The sequence below is a fragment of the Microtus ochrogaster genome, unplaced genomic scaffold (genome assembly GCF_000317375.1).
Source record: "Microtus ochrogaster isolate Prairie Vole_2 unplaced genomic scaffold, MicOch1.0 UNK74, whole genome shotgun sequence".
In the NCBI taxonomy this organism is placed as follows: domain Eukaryota; kingdom Metazoa; phylum Chordata; class Mammalia; order Rodentia; family Cricetidae; genus Microtus; species Microtus ochrogaster.
The window spans coordinates 335,749-357,160 of NW_004949172.1; the positions used below are offsets into that span (position 1 = coordinate 335,749).

The 21,412-nt window shown below is 52.7% G+C and overlaps 2 protein-coding genes across 3 annotated transcripts in view; both read left to right on the forward strand.

Moving 5' to 3' along the window:
• Positions 1–16,077, forward strand: part of Sympk (symplekin) — a 33,497-nt gene extending 17,420 nt beyond the window's left edge. Inside the window, exons 10-27 of the mRNA XM_005370258.3 lie at positions 1,392–1,546; positions 1,889–2,039; positions 4,085–4,289; positions 4,901–5,051; positions 5,965–6,200; positions 6,699–6,780; positions 6,922–7,035; positions 7,830–7,977; positions 8,613–8,773; positions 9,767–9,875; positions 10,158–10,258; positions 10,722–10,812; positions 11,460–11,561; positions 13,846–14,033; positions 14,772–14,948; positions 15,072–15,167; positions 15,403–15,762; positions 15,878–16,077. Of these exons, the coding sequence (XP_005370315.1) occupies positions 1,392–1,546; positions 1,889–2,039; positions 4,085–4,289; positions 4,901–5,051; positions 5,965–6,200; positions 6,699–6,780; positions 6,922–7,035; positions 7,830–7,977; positions 8,613–8,773; positions 9,767–9,875; positions 10,158–10,258; positions 10,722–10,812; positions 11,460–11,561; positions 13,846–14,033; positions 14,772–14,948; positions 15,072–15,167; positions 15,403–15,762; positions 15,878–16,006 (2,756 nt within the window). The 3' untranslated portion in view covers positions 16,007–16,077. The remainder of the gene's footprint in view (positions 1–1,391; positions 1,547–1,888; positions 2,040–4,084; positions 4,290–4,900; positions 5,052–5,964; positions 6,201–6,698; positions 6,781–6,921; positions 7,036–7,829; positions 7,978–8,612; positions 8,774–9,766; positions 9,876–10,157; positions 10,259–10,721; positions 10,813–11,459; positions 11,562–13,845; positions 14,034–14,771; positions 14,949–15,071; positions 15,168–15,402; positions 15,763–15,877) is intronic.
• Positions 16,078–16,285: 208 nt separating this feature from the next.
• Positions 16,286–21,412, forward strand: part of Rsph6a (radial spoke head 6 homolog A) — a 22,917-nt gene continuing 17,790 nt past the window's right edge. For both annotated transcript variants that reach the window (XM_005370259.2, XM_005370260.2), the window contains exons 1-2: positions 16,286–16,914; positions 19,411–19,642. In XM_005370259.2, the coding sequence (XP_005370316.1) occupies positions 16,286–16,914; positions 19,411–19,642 (861 nt within the window). The remainder of the gene's footprint in view (positions 16,915–19,410; positions 19,643–21,412) is intronic.

Genomic DNA, 21,412 nt, shown 5'->3' on the forward strand with positions numbered 1-21,412 from the left:
TTTTTTTGAGACAGGATTTCTCTGTGTAGCCCTGGCTGTCCTGGAACTCACTCTGTAGAATAGGCTGGCCTTGAATTTAAAGGTGTTCCTGCCTCTGCCTCCTGAGTGCTGGGATTAAGGGTGTGCACGACCATTGTGAAGTTGGTTAAGATTTATTTGTAATCATGTATGTTCATGTATGCCTGTGGGTGGGTGTAAGAGCGTAAGTGCAGTTGCCCACAACGGCCAAAAGAGGACTTTGGACTCTCTGCAGTTACAAGCATGTGTGAGCTGTGTGTCATGGATGATGGACACCAAATTTGGATCCTCTAGAAAAGCAAATGCTCTTAAGGGTTGAGCCATTTGTCCAGTTCCGTATGTCTCTAAACTTCTTCACAAGTTGCAGAAGTGCTACTTGAGGCTTCTATGTGCTGTTTTTGGGTGTGGATCACACATTGTATTTGGCCCATATGTTTCTCACTTGCTCGCTAAGCTGATGTTGTGTCCATATCCATTAAGTTGTCCCCTGCTGTGGAATGACAATCTTCTAGCAAGGCATGGTGGTACACACCTCTGATCCAGCACGTGGAGGTTGGAAGCAGGGGGGGTCATGAGTTCCGACCTGGTCTGAACTACATAGTAAATTTAGGCCAGCCTGAGCTGCACAAGACAGTGTCTCAGAGAGGGGGACTGGGTGGAGCTGGAGAAACAGCTCAGGGGTTAAGAGTGCTATCCGCCTTTCAGAGGACCTGGATTCAATTCCCAGTACTAACATGGCAGCCCATAAACCATCTGTTAGTCCAGTTCTAGGGGATCCATCACCCTCTTCTTACCTTACATGCACACACATGGTGCATAGATATACATACATGCAGGCAAATAGCCACACACATAAACTAAATTAACAACTCTTTTAAAAGATGAAGGAGAGGCCGGGTGGTGGTGGGGCATAATCCCAACACTCAGAGGCAAAGGCAGGTAGATCTCTGTGACTTCAAGCCCAGCCTGGTCTACAGAGCAAGTTTCAGGACAGCTAGGGCTACACAGAGAAACCCTGTCTCAAAACAAAGGTGAAGGAGAATGATGTCAGTGAAGGAACAGTAACAGCAATATTGTCTCCCACTGGGGCCACCATTCCAACCTCAGTATGGAATATATTAATGATTCCATCATCTTAGAGCCTAATGTGATCAACTAGAGGTTTTTGGATTTTTGCCAACCAAATGAGACCTGAAACCCAGGAAGAGGTGGGTGCCTGGGGCCCTATGACATTTTCTTGGCCATGGCAAACTGAGACTTAGGTCTTGCCTGCTCTGTCTCCTTGCAGTGTTTTTCTAGAGGCAGGGCTACTCAGCTCCCTGAGCATAGGTCCTGCTGCAGACTAGAGAGCCAGCCTCTTGTTTCCTTCTCAGAGCCCAACTTGGGAGAAGATGATGAAGACAAAGACTTGGAGCCTGGCCCATCAGGGACTTCGAAGGCCTCAGCCCAGATCTCAGGCCAGTCAGACACGGACATCACTGCTGAGTTCTTGCAGCCTCTCCTGACGCCTGACAATGTAGCCAATCTGGTGAGGAGGGTGAGGCCGTCCTAGGGATGGGAGTTCAGATCCCAGTCCTTTCCCTATCCATACTCTGCTAACCACCTCCTGGTAGCATCAGCCAGGAGTCCCTCCTACCCTTGGCTGGGCCCCTTCTCTCACCCTTCCTCCTTCCAGAGGCCATTTATCCTCATTATCCCACTCCCCATCACTCTGTTCTTTGGGATGGGATACTCTCCCAAGTGAGCTGCCTAGCGGGTCATTAGCTCCTCTGAAAGCTGAGATAAGGAGGGCAGGCCCAGCCCAGCCTCAGTTCCTGCTGCTTCTCACATGCTGCCCTGGCTAAGTGTCCCCTTCCTGGGCATCCCACAGGTTCTCATCAGCATGGTGTACCTGCCTGAGACCATGCCTGCCTCCTTCCAAGCCATCTACACCCCAGTGGAGTCAGCAGGCACTGAAGCCCAGATCAAGCACCTTGCTCGGCTCATGGCCACACAGATGACAGCTGCAGGACTGGGTCCTGGTGAGTCTTGTGCTGACCCAGCCAGGCCGTGGCACTGGACTCTTGTGGAGAAGCTGTGGAGATGGTCCTGTGCCATCTAACATGTTACCTCCCATCATGGGTCCATCATGAGGCAGAGTGCTCAGTGTCCTGAGGCTCTGGGCTTTGAAATCCGACAGACTTGACACTGAGGTCCAGACTGAGCCAGACTGACAGTGTCAGGTTACTGAGCCTGAGCCTTGGAGACTTTCCCTTATTTCATCAGTGTGCTTTTATTTGATGTGTGCCCTCAGAGACCAGAAGAGAGTGTCGCATCTCTTGGAGATGGCGGTGTTGGGAGAAAACCGTAGGTCCTTTGCAAGAGCAGCAAGTGCTTTTCACCCCTGAGCTATTTCCCCAGTCTGGGCTTTTGTCTTCCTTAAGACTGGGTCTTGTTGTGGAACCCATGCTGGCCTCTAACTTGCACCAGTTTTCCTGCCTGGTCTCCTGAGTGCTGGAATTACAGGTGTTGGCACACTCGGCGCCAGCTTGTTCTCTGAAGTACAAGTCATGAGCGGTACCACAAGCACAGCTCCAGTGCCCATCGGCTGTGAACTTCACAAAGCATGTTCTCTCTTTCCATCTCATGTGGGTCTGAAAGGCTAGACTCAGCTCCCCTTTACCCTCTGCGCCATTGCACAAGCCCTTGTTTCAGACCTTTCATGAGCATGGCTGCTGTCAACAGGGGCTTATGCGTCTTTGGTGCGCTCAGATTTTCCTGAGCAGTGTGCTCCAAGGGGTGGGGAGTCATATGGCCTCGGCTGTTAAAGACTGTTTATCATGAGGACGCCCAAGTGGCACACAACTGTCATCCCAGGAAGTAGAAGCTGGAAGATCAGAGGTCATCCTTGGATGCATAGTGAGTTTGAGGACATCCTGGGGTACATGAGACCCTGACTCACAAACCCCTAATGGGCTGGTACGGCAGCTCAGGGGTAAAAGTGTCTGTTGTCAAGCCCACAACTTGAGTTTGATCCCCAGAACCTACATGATGGAAGGAGAGAATTCCACACCATACATGCAGCCTGGTATATGCATATACATCCCCATACAAATAAATGAGATGTAATAAACATTTTAGAAAAAGAAGCTGGGGAGAGGAGGCTGAAGAGATGGCTCAGAGGTTAAGAGCATTGCCTGCTCTTCCAAAGGTCCTGAGTTCAATTCCCAGCAACCACATGGCTGCTCACAACCATCTGTAATGAGGTGTGGTGCCCTCTTCTGGCCTGCAGGCATACACACAGACAGAATGTTGTATACATAATAAATAAATAAACAAACAAATAAATAAATAGAAAAAAAGCTGGGGAGATGGCTCAGTGGGTACGTGTTTGCTTATGTAAGCATGAGGACTCGTGTTCTGATTTCTAACATCCCCAGAAAAGCCAAAGTAGTGTGTACATGTAACCAGCACTGGATGTGGGCAGACACAGGATAAAGTAATGTGTGGCTGGTTAGATAGATGATTCAGCTGGCACCTTTGCCAGCTGCCAAACCTGATGACCTGAGTTTAATCCTTGGGACTCATTGAGAGAATCAACTCCACAGGATTGTACTCTGACCTCCGTACATACATACATATCATATGCACAATGAATAAATAAAATGTAATAAGGCTGCACAGTGATACCCTATCTTAATAAAAGTAGAGCTGGGTGGTCGTACACATACATTTAATCCCAGCACTTGGTAGACAAAGGCAGGTGGATCGCTGTGAATTCTAGGATAGCCAGAACTGTTGCACAGAAAAAGCCTGTCTCAAAAACAAACACCTATCACTTTCACATGTGTACACAATCTAACACACAAGGCACACGTGCATACATATGCCACACGTACATAAACCTAAGAGTTTGCTTGTGACGTATCTCAATGACTGACATTGGCTGTGCCTCTGGAATGAAGCCTCTGGCTTGATCCCTGGGTCTTGGTGCTAGGTGGGCTGCACATGGTGGGTGCAGTGCATGGGCAGCACAGCCCAGGGCACAGGTGATGGAGCTGAGGGTGCTATGGTTGCCTCCGTGCAGGTGTGGAGCAGACAAAACAGTGTAAGGAAGAGCCCAAGGAAGAGAAGGTGGTGAAGCCTGAGAGCGTTCTGATCAAGCGTCGTCTGTCAGTGCAGGGCCAGGCCATCTCTGTGGTGGGCTCTCTGAACACCATGTCCCCCTTGGAGGAGGAGGTACCCCAGGCCAAGAGGAGGCCGGAACCTATCATCCCTGTCACACAGCCACGGTGAGTCCTTTTCTAGTTGGAACGTGGGCCCCATCCCATGAGTGTACCCTGTTTGCAGGTGTGATCGTAAGCAGACAGGGTTGGACCAGGTTCTCCCTCTGCTTCAGTCTGTGCAGGAACCACCATACCTCCTTATTCTGTCTCACCTTGGGAGAATGCGGTGCCTTTGTCATGGAGTCACTAGGTTAGAGAACTCTCAGGGCCACAAGCCATGGTGCCAGTGAGGAAGTTACTATGGTTCCTAATGTGCAACAAGGACTCCTGGTCACCATCCTTTCTTCCTCCTTCTTCCCATCACCTTTATCACAAATCCAGTCTCCACCCCACCCACACACAGTGAGTGTTCCCTGCTCCTTTGCAACCTCGTTCCCTCCCCATTCCATCATCCACCACACACCCAGGATCTTTGTGCTTACTCTTCTGAACCCCTTCCGGCCCCTCCTGTTCTCACAGGGAGACAGCCTACGTGCCAGAAACAGTAACAATTTCTTCCTCACACTGTCTTCCTGGTGTGCTGAGGTCCACTCAGGGAATTCAAAGCTGGGGGCACCAGACAGACTGGTCTGCAGAAAGCATGCCAAGACACTGTTCTTGTCCCTGCCCTCATGTAGGCTGGCAGGCGCTGGTGGGCGCAAGAAGATCTTTCGTCTGAGTGACGTGCTAAAGCCCCTGACGGATGCCCAGGTGGAAGCCATGAAGCTGGGCGCTGTGAAGCGGATCCTGAGGGCTGAGAAGGCTGTAGCCTGCAGTGGGGCTGCCCAGGTGTGCCCCTCAGTTTAGCCCCAACCCCTGGCTCCTCTATTCAAACCACTCCTCCTGGCTTGAATCCACCCCATGTAAAATCAGAGCAACAGCCTTCTAGACAATGGAGGCTTGTGGAATGGGTGATAGCTCTGCATGGGACTGTCCTGCAGGGCTGGTTCTTACTGGCCACCTTTCTTAGCAGTGTTATATTCTAGACAGACCTGACTTCAAGTTTTTTGCTTTGTTTTTTAAAATTTGTTTAATTTATAAATGTGTGTTTGTCTGCATGCGTTTATATGTGCTGTGTGTCCTGGAGCCCACAGAGGCCACAAGAGGGCACCAGATTCCCTGGAACTGTGGATGCTGGAAACCAGACTTAAGTCCTCTGCCAGTGCTCTTAGCCATTAAGCCATCTCTCTAGCCTTTATTTTCTGTTTTGTTATTGTTGTTGTTGTTTTGTTTCGTTTGTTTTTAGTTTTTCAAGAAAGTTTCTTTCTGTAGTCTTTCTTGTGATTGTCACCCACATCCTGTTCATGGTTAAAGGTGACAAAAAGAATCTTCAAGGCCTTTTCCTATACACTGAAGTACCTAGTTACTCCTGGGAACTTGGAGTGGTTTGGAAACAGTTGGTAGTTTGTTTCTTCCTTGTCCGCCGCTGTACATTGTGATAGTGCCGTGTTTATGTTTCATGCTGCCTTCCTTGGTTGAACTATTGGTTGGTTCGTTGGTTGATTGATTTGGTTTTCTAGATAAGGTTTCTTTTTACCAGGCTGACCTTAACTTGGTGCTGGGATTATAGATGTTAGCCACTATATGCACTTTATATGGTTTTTTCCCCTGGAGGTTCCTGAACCTGGAGCAGAAGTGAAGGTGTGACTGAGCGTGCTGCATTGGCTCTGCCATACTGACGCAGTTGCTTACCTACCCCCAGGTGCGGATCAAGATCCTGGCCAGCCTCGTAACACAGTTCGACTCCGGCCTCAAGTCAGAGGTGCTGTCCTTCATCCTGGAAGATGTCCGGGGTCGCCTGGACCTGGCTTTCGCCTGGCTCTACCAGGAGTACAATGCCTACCTTGCAGCAGGGGCCTCAGGCACTCTGGACAAGTATGAGGACTGCCTCATCTGCCTGCTCTCTGGCCTGCAGGAGAAACCGGACCAGAAGGATGGGTGAGGGCTTGGCTATAAGCTCCATCTCCTCTCCTATGTTCCACTTCCCCTTTTTTCCTAATGCCACACAAACTTATCCTCCCTATGTCCCTGTCTTTCTTTTTCCAGTGCAGAAAAAGTCTTTCCTACAGAAGCCTGTGCAGACCATGCTGTTGTAGGTGGGAGGGAGGACTTGGGTCAAGTTCATCGGGGTCATTCCCAACTCTGCTACTTGGTCTAAGTGACCTGTCACTCTCTATTTCCCATCTGTACTAACAGTTCCCAGAGATGGGACAGTGGCTTGGTGGTAGAGTATCTCCCTAGCACACCAGAAACCCTGGGTTCCATCCCTAGTTGTAGCGAAAGAAAGCCCCAGAGAGGGAACATCTTCGCCCCAGATGCCAGTCTGAAGTGCTGGACCCAGGGGCTAAAGAAGCTGTGTGGTGCATTTTGGGCCCCTGAGATGCAGGCTGCCTTGCTACACACTTCTCCAGCAAGACCCGTGTCTTTCTTGGGCAGGGTCTTCACCAAGGTGGTTTTGGAGGCCCCACTGATCACCGAGAGTGCCTTGGAGGTGATACGGAAGTATTGTGAGGATGAGGTAAGCATCCTCTGAAGACCTGTGGTGTAGACTTGGAGGCAGGGGTGCCATGAGGATCCAGTCCTGGAGACTTGCTTTGAGAGATGGAGGGGAGGCAAGAGTAAGAGGGCGCAGCAGGCTGAGCGTTGCCTCCATCTGCAGAGTCGCGCCTACCTGGGCATGTCGACACTTGGAGACCTGATCTTCAAGCGACCTTCTCGCCAGTTCCAGTACCTGCATGTCCTCCTTGACCTCAGCTCTCATGAGAAGGACAGGGTGAGCTTGTGCCCATACCCAGCCAGCCTGGCATTCCTTTTCCTCAAAACTCATTTCCACATTCCGTGACATCACCATGGAGTCAGGGGTGCTATCCTGACCCTGACTGTGCACATGCCCTCAAAAGAGGGCAGGCCTGTTCACTCTCTTCTCATGTTGATGAACTGTAACTGCAGCCTGAGGCAGCAGGCAGTAGACAAGCCCATGTGACACAGGCAGTGTGATGTCACAGTATACAGTGCCCAGGCACCCCACCTGTGTAGACAAGAGTTGGGGGTCAGGAAGCTTCCTGAAGGAGGAAATGTGTGATAACTATAACACAGTAGCTGTGCTCTGGATGAGAAGTGCTAAAGACGAGAAGGGACTGGACCTGTCTGCACTGTAGTGTGTCACCAACCTCCTCTCTGGTGGTGCATGAGCAGTCAGCGCACTGTTAGCATAGCACCTCTGGCCCTGTGCTGCCATTTGGTACAAACAGTGCTGAGACCAGACCCTGATCTCGTGGCTCCCAGCAGATGCTGTCTGAGTGAAATGAAGTTTGGTCAGTGACATGTCTTCCAGGCAGTGGGCTGCCTGTCCTGCCAAGTTCCAAAGCCAAGTCCACTTGGCAGGGAGAGTCACTGTTGAGGAATTAGGAGAGTGAGCAGAGCAGGGAGTAGCAAGATGAGAAGTGAGACACTGGCAGGCTGAGCTACACTCACTGCTCTCTGGGGCCTCAGGCTGGGCGTGTTTCACAGCCGTGCAGCCCCCATCTCCATGCTCCCACTCCGTCCATCTTGCCCATTTTCCCTCAGGTGCGCTCCCAGGCCCTACTCTTCATTAAGCGCATGTATGAGAAGGAACAGCTTCGAGAGTATGTGGAAAAATTCGCCCTCAACTACCTGCAGCTCCTGGTGCACCCCAACCCGCCCTCAGTGCTCTTCGGAGCTGACAAGGACACAGGTTTGATGCAGCTTCATCTGATTTGTGTGGAGCTCCACCCAGCCTACTAGAATGGCTGCTGGATAGTAGACAGACAGACAGGACTGCAGGACGAGAAAGCCGAGGACCAGGAGAGCAGCCTGTGGGTTCCAGGGCTACCTCGGGCCAAGTCCTATAGCATACATAGTCCCAGATCCTGCCAAATTACAGATAGAGGGTCCTGCAGGGATGTGGAAAGCCCTCCCAGGAGAGGTGTGAGCCTGGGGAGGATATGTGAGCAGAAGTGGTGATTCCCACAAAGGAGGTGGTGGCACAAAGGGTTAACAATGAGGGTCTTTCTACCAGCTGCAAGTAGGGACCAGTGTGGAGGGTGACTGAGTTGCCAGATGGGCTGCCCTTGTAGTCCCTGAGAGCCAGCCAGTGTAAGGACATTTATGATGAGGTCATAGTTGTGACAGGACTAGAAGAGAGAGGGTTAAATTTGCACTGTAGAATGACTTTCTAGCTGCCTTGGGGCTTGATGGTTGGAGGGGGTCCTACTCTTTCTCCACCTATTCCCCCTTTGAACTGACTTCACTGAGAAGGCTCAGATACTGGGGGCAGGGCTTTGGGAAGGAAGTAGAGGCCTCTATTGATGCATGGCCCTGTCCTGTCAGAGGTGGCCGCGCCCTGGACCGAGGAGACAGTGAAGCAGTGTCTTTATCTCTATCTGGCTCTCCTGCCTCAAAACCACAAGCTGATCCACGAGCTGGCAGCCGTGTACACTGAGGCCATCGCCGACATCAAGCGGACAGTGCTGAGGGTCATTGAGCAGCCGGTGAGGCTCCTGAGCCCACCTGGGCAGGGCTGGAGCCCCCAACTCCAGCTGCTCCTTGGGTGTCTACCTCAGTAGACACAAAAGGCTGTCTTCTGGATTCGTGGCTTTGGCTTATGGGTGGTGCTTATGTCTGTCTTCAACTCATGAGAAGGCATAGAGTGGCTCAGAGATAGAGCCTGCAGTGGGTCACACCTGGATTCATTCATATTCTGCCCTTGTGCTTCTCACTGTGCCCTAACATGGTGCAGGCCAGTCCCCAAGCATGCCACATTAGCATCTGAGCTATTGGGTACTGTTGCTGTTTCAACTGGCCTTCCCCTTGCTGTTAACCAGGGGCCACTTTATGAAAAGCAGTTCACATGGTTGCCTTCTTCGTTCCTGGACTCAGAACCCTTTGTTTTGTGTGTCAGCTCTACCCCAGCTTTGCTTTGTTATTTGAGCAGGTCTCATTTTCTAGAGATCCTCCTGCCTCAACCTCCTAAGCGCTGGAGTTGCAGGTGTGCACAACCCTGTTCTCGTGATGTTTTTATTATGGAAATCACCAGGTAGAAATGGGGCGAGAAGGGCAGTGAGGCTCTTCCTAAGGTGCTGTAGCCCAGTGCTGAGAAAAAGAAGTAACTGCTAGGCAGCTCTGGGGTTGAGTGCCTTAGTGTCCTTAGTGCCTAGAGGCGAGGATGCCAAGGGCATCCATCGCTGCAGCAGCTACCACAGTCTATAAGCCTGTACCCTCAGCTGGGTGTTATCCAGCCAAGCTGGGATCACAGGTTGCAGGAAGGTAAGCAGGGACCAGGAAAACCTCCCTAGGCATTGTCACAAAGGTTGGGCATATAAGGTTTGAGACAGTTGTGTCACTGACCTGCCAGAGAGGACACCACCACACAGATCAAGGCTGATACTAGGAGAGACCTGGAGCCCAGTGACCTTAACCACCCCAGCTTTTGCAACCTCCTCGAATGCTCACTGTAACCTGGTCTTGCTGACCTCTGCATCTAGATCCGAGGGATGGGCATGAACTCACCAGAGCTGCTACTGCTAGTGGAAAACTGCCCCAAGGGGGCAGAGACGCTGGTTACCCGCTGCCTGCACAGCCTTACGGACAAAGGTGCCTGGGGTCCTGCCTTCTACCTTCCCTCCCACCCATTCTTTCCCTGCAAGAGCTGGAGCTGCTAAGTCCCCAAATGACTTTGCCCCTGTGAATTTCTCCCGTCCTTTGGCCTCTGTAGAGAAAAAGCCATGTGAACGGCATTTAGGAAGGGAGAGTCTGGGGATCCAGCTTTGGAATTGCAGTGTCCCTCCCCATTGCCCACGAAGCCCTCCTCCCATATGCTTACCTCTTCTGTCCCCTCCTTATCACCCCAACTCTGTTTTCTCTGCCTTCCTGAAGTACCGCCGTCCCCAGAGCTGGTGAAGCGGGTCCGAGACCTGTACCACAAGCGGCTGCCTGATGTGCGCTTCCTCATCCCTGTGCTCAATGGGCTGGAGAAGGTAGGGCAGGAGTGGGATGGTGGCCAGCTTGCTTCCATGGTGCTGGGCCAGAGGCTTGTGGGAGCAATGAGGCGCCCATCTTGCCCCTGTGGAAAGTAGTTGGACACCATGTCCCCAGCCTCCTCAGGCAGTGCTCAGGCGTCACAATCACAGGGCATCTTACTGTGTGTCTGCGTGCTTGTGAGCGTGAGTGTGCACACACCACTGTCCTGGCCTATGGAAAACTCCCCAGCAACAGCAGGGTCTCCACAAGATTGTGCCCCTAGTGAGTTTTGGGGCCAAGGATACCCCATCCCCATGTAGACAGAAATGAGGATGACACTGTCCAGCAGAGTTAGGCAGCAGCTTTGGGGAGACAGGGAACATGTGTTATGTGTTTGGAGGCCTCACTGGGATGAGTAGGTGAATAGTGGGGCCCTTCTAACTCATCCTCCTGCTCCTCTCCCCACCACTTGTGCCTTAGAAAGAGGTGATCCAGGCCCTGCCCAAGCTCATCAAACTCAACCCCATTGTGGTGAAGGAGGTCTTCAACCGCTTGCTGGGCACCCAGCACGGTAGGTGCCCTCACTCCTAGCCAACCCTCAGTTTACCTCTTTGCTACACAGGGGTCATGTGGGGAGGGTCCAGGAACTGTTGTCCCTGCCAGTTCCCTCTGCCATCCTAGCCCCCAGGAGGCATTTTGTCTACTGTGGTGAGAAATGAAAGAATTCTGAGGAGGGAAAAATAGCCTGTGATGTGGACAAGTTCCTCATCTGGTCCCCGCGGCCACAGTTGGGGCACAGTGGAAGGCGATGTGACTCCTGAGGAGGCTGTCTCTGTGAACTGCCTTCTTCCACTCTTTGCTCCAACCGCAGAAGGTTGAAGCCACTTAGCATTTAGTGAGACCCTGGCCCTGCCCTACCCTGCCCTGCCCTCTAACTGCTCATGGTCATATGCTGTGTGGAGTCAGTACTAGGATGGCTGGGCCCAATCCTGCCTTCAGGGTTCATAACCCAGTGGGAACAATTAGACCACAGCAAGGCATCTCTCACAAGGTGGGAGGCGGAGAGTGGTGAAGACTTATGGCTACCTCACACAGTCTCACCCTCTGTCACCCAGTCCTCACGAAGCAGAGGGTGTCTTATCTGTATTTAGTATTCCTCAAGTCTGAGCTGAGACCCACCTCTGTACTATCTCCCTTCCCTATTGCCATCCATTGCAGGTGAAGGGAACTCAGCCTTGTCCCCCCTGAATCCGGGAGAGCTGCTGATTGCACTGCACAACATTGACTCTGTGAAGTGTGACATGAAATCCATCATCAAAGGTGAGACGCCCCTGTCCCTACATGGCCCAGCTCCCATGGACTTGGGGCGGGGCCTCAGTCCCTGCATGACTCCACTGGATTGAAGATATCACCCACTGCTGTGCCTACCCCATCTTGGCCTTGGCATCAGTGTGGGCTGTCCCTCCCATCCTACCCTGAGGAACTCAAGGAAGCGGAGCCCATGGAGCAAGCCAGAGGCTCAAGGGCCTCTGTTAGCATGAGCAGAAGCCAGGCCTGAGTTGAGGCACCAGAGGACCCCCACAGCGGGGGCTTGGTGGCAGTCTGGTAGGCCCCTCTGCCCTGGCTGTTCAGCATCCCTCTGAGCCAGGCTCTCCCTTCGTGCCATAAGCCCACTCGTGGCACTCATGAGGCCCTTGGTAAGTATGGTGTAGATAGGGCCCAGTGTTCACAGAAGCTAGTGTGACACAGCCTGAGCCCAACTGGACCCCAACCCAGCCTCCCCTGCGAAGACATCCCATTTTCCTTTCTTCCCTTCCCCAGAGATTTCTGGGCCAGCATCAGCTCTGTCCTAGGATGGGGCCCTTCCTGTCACCCTGTCCTCCAACCTCTGCTCACTTTTACTTGGGCCTCTCTCTATCCCTCCGCGTTTCATGTTCTGGGTGAAGTAGCTTCTCCAGGGACTGCTTTTCTTCCTCAACAGTCCTAACGGGATGGGCCTGTGAAGACAGGACAGAGGAGGCTGCAGGCCCAGGGGAAGGGTTCAGGGACAGGTCTCAAAAGTTGTGGTCCATGGTTGTGGACTTTGGACACACACATGCACACACATTTTCTTTGACCTTTTACCATGCTGGGAGTGGACCGGGAGCTTCAGGTGTGCCAGGCAAGTGCTCTACCAAACCCTCACTTTAGGTGCAATGGGAGCAATCCTGCTTCTGTGCAGAAATTGGAGACACACCCACATGCACACACAGCCGTCTTGGATCCAGAATAGAAGTCCAGTCACAGAGGGAAGAAAGGGGCCTGACAAAAGCTACACAGGTGGCTAGTAGACAGGGGTCTACCTTGTACAGTACAATCCCCTTTTTGGCTTGCTGGGCCCCAGCTTCCCACAGCCCTCACTACATCTCATCTGTCTGCTCCTGTGAAATCCTGCCCTCCCAACACAGTGCAGGGTACACAGTTGGGACACTGACGTCCCTGATCCAGCCTAGCTGGGACTCAGGAAGGACGTGCTGAAGTGGGTCCATCCAGAGCAGAGTATCACAGGGATGAGGTGATAGTGAGCTGAACCTGATCAGAGCTAGGACCAAGTAGAGCTTCCAGGTGAGAGAGAAACTGGCCTTGGCCTCATGCAGCCCTCTAGGATGGAGGACACTTTGGGCTGCCGAGTAGAAAGAGTGAGAGGCTGAGTGGGAAGCGCAAGAAGAGACTGGGCCCCTTTGGGTAGCACTGGGCCACGTCTGCATAGAGGAGCAGACCCCTCCTCAGGTTCTGGCAGGCCTCTCTCTTCTGCCTTGCAGCCTGTGCATCTTCTACAGTGTCCACTCCTCTCTCTTAGGGCCTCCTCCTTACAGGACCACCCTCCCCTCTATTGGCCTCTCAGATTTGTGGGGTGGGGGAACCCTTTCTTCTGGCTCAATAAAGACTTCCTGGTTGACACATTCACATGGCCAGTGGTGTTTGGGGAAGGACTTCAGAGGCAGCTCCTGGGATCACCTATCAGCCCAGTTGGCCCTGATATTGCCACCCACTCCCAAGAGCTAGACCCCAAGCAAGGTCTGCTCCGTGCTTTTCAGTGTGGCATCTTCCCACATCCTGTGGGCGCTGGCTACTCGGTTGGGTCCTCATCTTGGGTTGAGCCCCCACCACTCTCTTACTGCTCCCTTCGCAGTTTTTCTCCTAAGTGTCCCTTGTCATATGTGCCCTGCCCATCACAGACCCTAATCTCTTTGGTCAGCCTTCTGGCAGAGACCAAACTTTTCTGCAGATGCCAGGGTATCAGCAGTTCTTGCCCCTCCCCTTGTTGGGTTATAGCCACCCTTCTTAGGCTATGACAGGCCCCAGGGTTCAGGCTCTGGAGCGTGCTCTCTACCCCACTCCCCAGGGCTGCCCTCAGGGAGGAGGCTGAGTCTCCCAGTTGGGGCGCCACAGGGTATCTAGGGGTTGGACACAACTACCTATATCTTCTGGGGGCAGGACCGTTGAGCATCCTCATAAAGGGTCTTTTGCGGTAGGGATGGAGAAGCTATGTGGGGTGGGGTTTCATCCCCACCGCGGGAACATCCAGGCAGAGAGGACAGGCCCACTCTCCGCCTCCTCACAGCCACCAACCTGTGCTTTGCGGAGCGGAATGTGTACACATCGGAGGTACTAGCTGTGGTGATGCAGCAGCTGATGGAGCAAAGCCCCCTGCCCATGCTGCTCATGCGGACCGTCATCCAGTCCCTGACCATGTACCCCCGCCTGGGGGGCTTCGTCATGAACATCCTGGCCCGACTCATCATGAAGCAGGTAACCTGCCCTGGCCCGAGGCCACAGTGGGGCAAGTCTCAGCTGCCTGGGGAGCAGGATCCTGTCTCTGGATCACCTACCCTGCCTCTTGCAGTGTTCCCTCAACTTCTTCCAACTGACTACAGGGTGACCAATGAAAACAGGGATCAGAGAGATGTGGGTGTCTCCCTTTACCGCACCCCTAGACCCTGCGGGGCACATAGCTCAACTGAAAGCATCCTGTCTCTATAGAGACCACATTGGGGGGGGGTGTTTTAGTGAGAGTCTTTATAGTCCAGAATAACCAAGAACTCAAATTTGTGATCCTCTTCCATCAGTCTTCCAAGTGCTGGGATTCAAGCATACAGCACCACCAACTTTTAGAACTACTCTGTGGAGATAATCAAGTTCCATCCTCCATCCCAAAGCTGGGTTCCGTTCACAGGCTGTCCTGTGCAGCATCTAGCTAAGGTCCCTGCACCTCCACCCTGTTAAGTGTGACGGCACCAGCTAGAGGTGGCTGAGAGGACAGCATGGGGTGGTGCTGTCCTAGGCATTGGGGGTGGGGTACCCCTTTCACTGGGTTATGTCCCTAGTACAGTTTCCTAGGTGAGAAAGGCATTCCTGGGCAGGTGGCTGTATGAAGCCTGGAGTATGCTGTCAGATGGTGGCAAGTGGGCTCTCAGCCATGGCTCCTCCTCCTGCGGGAAGGAGGTGGCTGCTTGGGCTTTTGCCTAATGGTCCCCTCCCACCTCACAGGTGTGGAAGTACCCCAAGGTATGGGAGGGCTTCATCAAGTGCTGCCAGCGCACCAAGCCGCAGAGCTTCCAGGTCATCCTGCAGCTACCTCCGCAGCAGCTTAGCGCGGTCTTTGACAAGTGCCCTGAACTCCGGGAGCCGCTGCTGGCCCACGTGCGCTCCTTCACTCCCCACCAGGTACCTGGGCGGCGGAGTGGAGCCAAGCGAGCAGAAGGGTTTGAGTTATGGGTTATAGGGTGCTGAGAGGTGCCTTTGGCCAGAGCTCTCTACAGCTCCGGTCCTGGCCTTCCCTTTACCTAGCAAGCACACATCCCCAACTCCATCATGACCATCCTGGAGGCAAGCGGCAAGCAGGAACCCGAAGTCAAGGAAGCACCTGCAGGGCCCCTGGAAGAGGTGAGGGCAATGTGGCCCACCTGCCTGTGTCTCTCACCCCAAGAGGCCCAGTTGTTAAACCCACAGTCTCCCAAGATTGTATTCCTGGTAAAGGGGAATAGCCACCCCACACCCCACCCCCATGTCCAGATGGAGAAACTGCAGTGCTTTTTGAAGTTGGTGGTCTCCGTCTCCTCCATCCTGGGAGTTGGGGGACCGGCCTCCCTCCCTGAGCTGAGTACCCCTCCAACTCCAGGATGACCTAGAGCCCTTGGCTCTGGCTCTGGGCCCAGCCCCGGCCCCGGCCCCTGCTCCGCGGCCCCCTCAGGACCTCATCGGCCTGCGATTGGCTCAGGAGAAGGCCCTGAAGCGGCAGCTGGAGGAGGAGCAGAAGCTGAAGCCCACAGGTGTGGGAGCACCTGCTGCCTCGGCATCTTCCATGCCCGCGGTGGTACCGGCAGCCCGAACTGGTCCCACCCCTACTGAGGAGGCCATGGAATACCGGGAGGAGGGTCCTGAATGCGAGACCCCGGCCATCTTCATCAGCATGGACGACGACTCAGGGCTGGCCGAAACTACGCTCTTGGACTCTAGTCTTGAGGGTCCCCTGCCTAAGGTAGGGGGACTGCTAGAGCTGCAGAGGGAGGCTGGAGCAGAGAGAGCCCCGGGTATGGGACTAACGGGTGCAACCGGCTCTTGACCCGCTGCCTCTTGCCTTCTCCCGCCACCAGGAGGCAGCAGCAGTCGGACCGAGCTCCAAGGATGAGCGAAGCCCCCAGAGCCTCAACCACGCAGTGGAGGAATCCTTGACGACCTCCAGCCCAGAGGCCAGGGAAACCGAGAGCAAGGGGAACAGCTGACAGCTGCGGGGGCTTGCGGGGAGGGACGGGGTGGGCCACCTAGAGCTTTGCCTTAACACAAATAAAGGAGGTGCCGCATGGTTGCTGTGTCTGTCCTCTTTGCAGCAGACTACAAACTGAAGTCGGAGCAGTGCTAGACTGCGCCTGCGCACTCTCAGCTCCTACCCTGCAGGTGCCCCGCGCTAGTAATGTAACGCACTAGTAATGTAACGGTAGCAGGGTGCAGGCCCCGCCAGCACTAGCTACCCTTTCTCCCACAGATCCACACACTTTCAAGACATGGGCGAGCCACCGCCCAACCCCGATCCCTCGTCCCAAAGCCGGAGGGCTTCTCAAGCTTCAGAGAGGGCACGCAGTCGAGATTCCTCGCAGCCTCTGGTGTCCATCCCTGAGGATGGGGTGCCCAGACCTACACAGCGGGGCAGTCGGAGCAGTCAGGGCAGCCAGGACCAGCAGTCAACTAGGGTGCCTCAGTGGTCACAGAGGTCCAGCCTGACACCAGAAAACCAGGCCGAGGAAGGCACAGAGTATAACCGATCCATGAGCTTAAGTTACCCACCAAGCTTTCCATTGGAGTTCTCGCCACAGGGTTACCTGGATGAGAACAGAATGATGCAGCAGTTTCCTCAGGTCGAGGGCCTCTTAGAACAACTAGATACCGACTTCCAGGACCCGGGTGCCAGCCTCCTGGGCCAGTTCAACATGTTCCCACGAGAGGACCAGCCGTTCGACCAGACCATGCAGCACGGGCCATACCTGAGGGACGACCCCACTCTCCACGTAGGGCGTTCTGACCTGGGCTTCATGCCCTTCGTCGGAGAGGTGCCTGACCCCCAGCCCCGTGAGCTGGCAGTGCAGAACGCCAAGGCCTACCTGCTGCAGACCAGCGTGAACTGCAACCTCAGCCTGTGAGAGGAGGTTGGGGGTGGAGAAGGTGGGCAGCAGGCTGGGAAGGGCCCTAGCCAAGGCTGCCTCGGGTGTGGGGTCCCTGTGAACCTGTAACCTAGCAGAGAATTGAGGAAGGAGTAGCAACAGTCTCAGTGCCTGCACACCCCACTCCTAGCATCTAGCTGCAGAGGTTCACACAGCCACTAAGCCTGTTTCGATATGAGACTGAAAGGAGAGGTTGAGTTGCTTATCTAAAATCACACAGCCAAGAAGTGGTAGAGCCAGCATTGTCGAACAAGGCCTGCGGCTCACAGAGCTCTGTTCTTGTCTCCTAACTTGCCTTTCTGAGGAGGGTGGTTATCCGTCACTGAGCTGCAGACATGGTCCCCTCCCTCTCCCATTAGTTATGCTATAGAAAATGAAATATTAATATTCATTAATCGACACAGCATGGTCGATGAGAAGGGCTTAAGTGGCAACACGGAGGGAGGGACCAGGGGGTAGCACCTTGCATAGAACAAGAGGAAGAGTGGTCCAGAGATAGGGAGGACACAGCCAGGTCTTTGAAGGGTGTGGCTATGTCTGGGACCACCGTGGAGGGCTGGCTAAAGCACACAGCCCATTCCATCCCCCCTGTGCTAGGAACCTGCTGTGGCTCCTGCCCACACACACTCAATTTCCACTCATTACTTAGTTGTCTCTACCTCAGGCCCCAGATCCAGTCCAAATTAACTTGTATGTGTTTTGCCATCACATTTGCAGTCTTGAGACCTTCGAGTTTTCTTCCTGAAATGCCCTGGCCAGTCTCACTTCTTCTTTTTCCAAGGTTTCATTTTTATCTGTTTAAGTGTGTGTGTGTGTGTGTGTGTGTGTGTGTGTGTGTGTTCACACACTGCCTTTGGAGACTAGAAGAGGACATTGCATCCCCTGGAACTGGAGTTTGTAGGCTGTTGTGGACTGCCTGACACAGGTGTTCACAACCAAACTCTGGTTCTCTGAAAGAGCAATATGAACTCTAAACCACAGAATTGTCTTTCCAGCCTTTTCGAGATTTTTAAAATATTAATTTAGGGACTGGAGAGATGGCTCAGAGGTTAAGATGGCAGCTCTTCTGGAGGTCCTGAGTTCAATTCCCAGCACCCACATGGTGGCTCATAACCATCTACAATGAGATCTGGTGCCATCTTATAGCGTGCAGGCATACAAGCAGGCAGAACACTGTATACATAGTCAAAAAATTTTTAAGAACATTTGTTACTCTTGCAGAGGACCCAGAAGGCAGCTCAGCTCCATGGAATCCAGCACCTTATAACCTCTGCAAGTGTCAGGCATGCATGTGGTTGGTGTACATGCATACAGGCAAAACAGTTGTGCACATAGAGATACAGTAAAATCTAAATCTAAAAAAATATTTAGTGTGTATGAGTATTTTGCATATATCACATACGTTCAGTGCCTTTGGAGGTCAAAAGAGGTCACTGGATTCTCTGAAACTGGATGGTTGTGAGCCGCCATGTGGGTGCTAAGAACAGAACCAGGTCCTCTGCAAGGGCAGCCTGTGCTCATAACCACCAGGCCATCCCTCCAACCCCTCTAAGATACTTCTGTTATTTATTTTACAGTATTAGAGCTTGAACCCAGGGCCTCCTGCAAGCTAGACAAGCACCTGACCACTGGGCTGCCCAATCAACCTCCTCTCTTACCTTCCCAGCATCAGCATGGTTCCTCCCCCACAAAGAGACTGTTCAGAGCGGTTTGCAGGCAGCAGAAAGGCTCGTAATGCTTTGGGATGAGACAGCCTGGCTTCAAAGGGTGCTGAGCCGTGACCTCAGATTTCCTAAGCATTAGTTCCCTTATCTGGAGGTGTGTGTGTGTGTGTGTGTGTGTGTGTGTGTGTGTGTGTGTGTGGTGTGTGTGACTGTTGCAAGAATTCAATAATGCCCTCAAATGCTCAGCATGCTGCCTGGACTGAGTGGCTGGAAGCCATCATGAGACTATTATTACTCTGGCTTCTCTGTTCTCAATCTTCCCTTACGCTGTTCTGGCTAAACCTCCATCTTTTCCAGTATGCCAAGCTCACCCCCTCTCCAGGATCTTCCTGCAACCCCAGGCATTGTCCATAAGCCTAAACAATTTTGCTTCTTCCATTGTAATCCATGTTCTATCTTACTCCCTTTAAATAAATAGAATTAGCTAAATTCTATTTTAATCCCCTTTCCTTTTTGTGCCTTATTGCCTTGGCTATGGCCACTTAAACAATATTAAATAGAAGTCATGGAGTCAGGTTTCTTCTTTAAGGCCAGCTTGGGCTACATTGTGCAACCTTGCTACAGAAAAGTTGGGGAAGGAGGGCTTAGTACCTCATCCTGGCTATATTTACCCATCAGAATGTCAGTCCCATCAGGGCAGGGACATTTTCTGTCCTCCTGTATCCCTAACAGTAGACAAAGGAACAGGTACAAAACAGCAAGCTCAGTGCACTGCGTGAGTGGTGTCCCTCACCTCCTGGAAGGCAGGTATGAGCACCTGGTGAACCTACTGACCAAGATCCTGAACCAGCGGCCCGAGGACCCCTTGTCCATTCTGGAGCATCTGAACCGCAACACGCAGTGGGAATGGTTCCACCCCAAGCTGGACACGCTGCGGGATGACCCTGAGATGCAGCCCACCTACGAGATGGCCGAGAAGCAAAAGGCCCTGTTCATCAGGGGTGGAGGAGAAGGCGAACAGGAAATGGAAGAGGAGGTGGTGAGTGAGCTGGAGTGGAGAGGTGGGAGAGGAGAGTGGCCAGGGGGCCTCTGCCACAGTCTGTGCTTAAAGTATCAACAGGAGTGACTACTGTGCCTGCGGAGGGGGTCAGAGGGCCTTGAGTGCCACCCAAAGCAGCATCTGGAGTACCACACAAGGTTTAGGAGCAGGCGAAAAGCCCTTGGCCCTGCCTCCTGGAAGCTACCCCTTCCCTTTCATATGAAGGAACCAGAATAACCCCTTGTCTCTCCCTCCACAGATTTTTCCTACTGCCTCTGAGTCTCCCAGAATCCATTCCTTTCTTTGCTCCTGCCTCAGTTTCCCCATTTATTATTTAAGGCCTGCTAAGAACTCTTCCACCTAACAATCCAAGATTATTCTACCATCCTCAAAGTATTTAAGACCACAGTTCCAGAACTGAGTGATGCATATAATTTGGGTGAGGGGCTGGGAGCATGGCTCAGTTGGTCGAAGGTTTGCCCGGCCCCACAAAGCCCAGGGTTCCTCCCCAGTGCTGCATAAACTGGGTTTGGTAGTGCACACCTGTAATCCCACCTCTTGGGAAGTAGAGCAGAAGGAGCAGGAGTTCAAGGTCCTCCTCAGCCACGTGGTGAGTTCCAGGGCAGCCAGCCTGGGATACATAAGACCCTGTTTAGTTTTTGTTTGGTTTTGTTTAAAAACAGTAGAAATGCCCAGGAGAGCTGAGCCGAGAGGATTGTGAGTTGAGGCTAACACGGGCTACCCAGAAGGCTTCACGTCTTCTAGGACTCAGAGTGAGATAATACCTTAGTTGAGGCTAACACGGGCTACCCAGAAGGCTTCACGTCTTCTAGGACTCAGAGTGAGATAATACCTTAGTTGAGGCTAACACGGGCTACCCAGAAGGCTTCACGTCTTCTAGGACTCAGAGTGAGATAATACCTTAGTTGAGGCTAACACGGGCTACCCAGAAGGGCTTCACGTCTTCTAGGACTCAGAGTGAGATAATACCTTAACAATGATTTTTAAAAATTGAGTGAAAGGGGGCTGGAGAGATGGCTCAGTGGTTAAGAGCACTGCCTGCTCTTCCAAAGGTCCTGAGTTCAGCAACCACATGGTGGCTCACAACCATCTGTAATGAGATCTGGTGCCCTCTTCTGGCCTGCAGGCATACATGGAGGCAGAATGTTGTATCCATAATAAATAAGTAAATATTTTTAAAAAAAAAAATTGAGTGAGATGACTCCGTGGGTGAAGGTGTTTGCCACCGAGTGTGACACCTAAGTATGATCCCCAGGACCCAGCCACTGGTGGGAGGAGAGAGAAAACTTCTTTAAGTTACCCTCTGATTTATATACCAACAAGAAAATACATTTTTAAAGGTCTAACCAGGGCCTGAAGAGATGGCTTAGCAGCTAAGAGTACCAGCTGCTTTTCTAAGAGGATGTTTGAATGTATATTTGTTTTTTCAAGACAAGGTTTCTCTGTGTAGCTTTGGACCCTGTCCTGGAACTCACTCTGTCGACAGAGGCCTGTCTCTGCCTCCTGAGTGCTGGGAGTAAAGGCATGCACCACCACCGCCTGGCTGACAACCTGTATTTGTTTCCCAGCACCTGCATGGCAGCTCACGGCCATCTGGTCAATCAGCCTGGGATACATGAGACCCTGTTTTGAAGAAAAAATTGGATGACAGGCCAGGCGATGGTGGCGCACGCCTTTAATCCCAGCACTCGGGAGGCAGAGGCAGGTGGATCTCTGTGAGTTCGAGACCAGCCTGGTCTACAAGAGCTA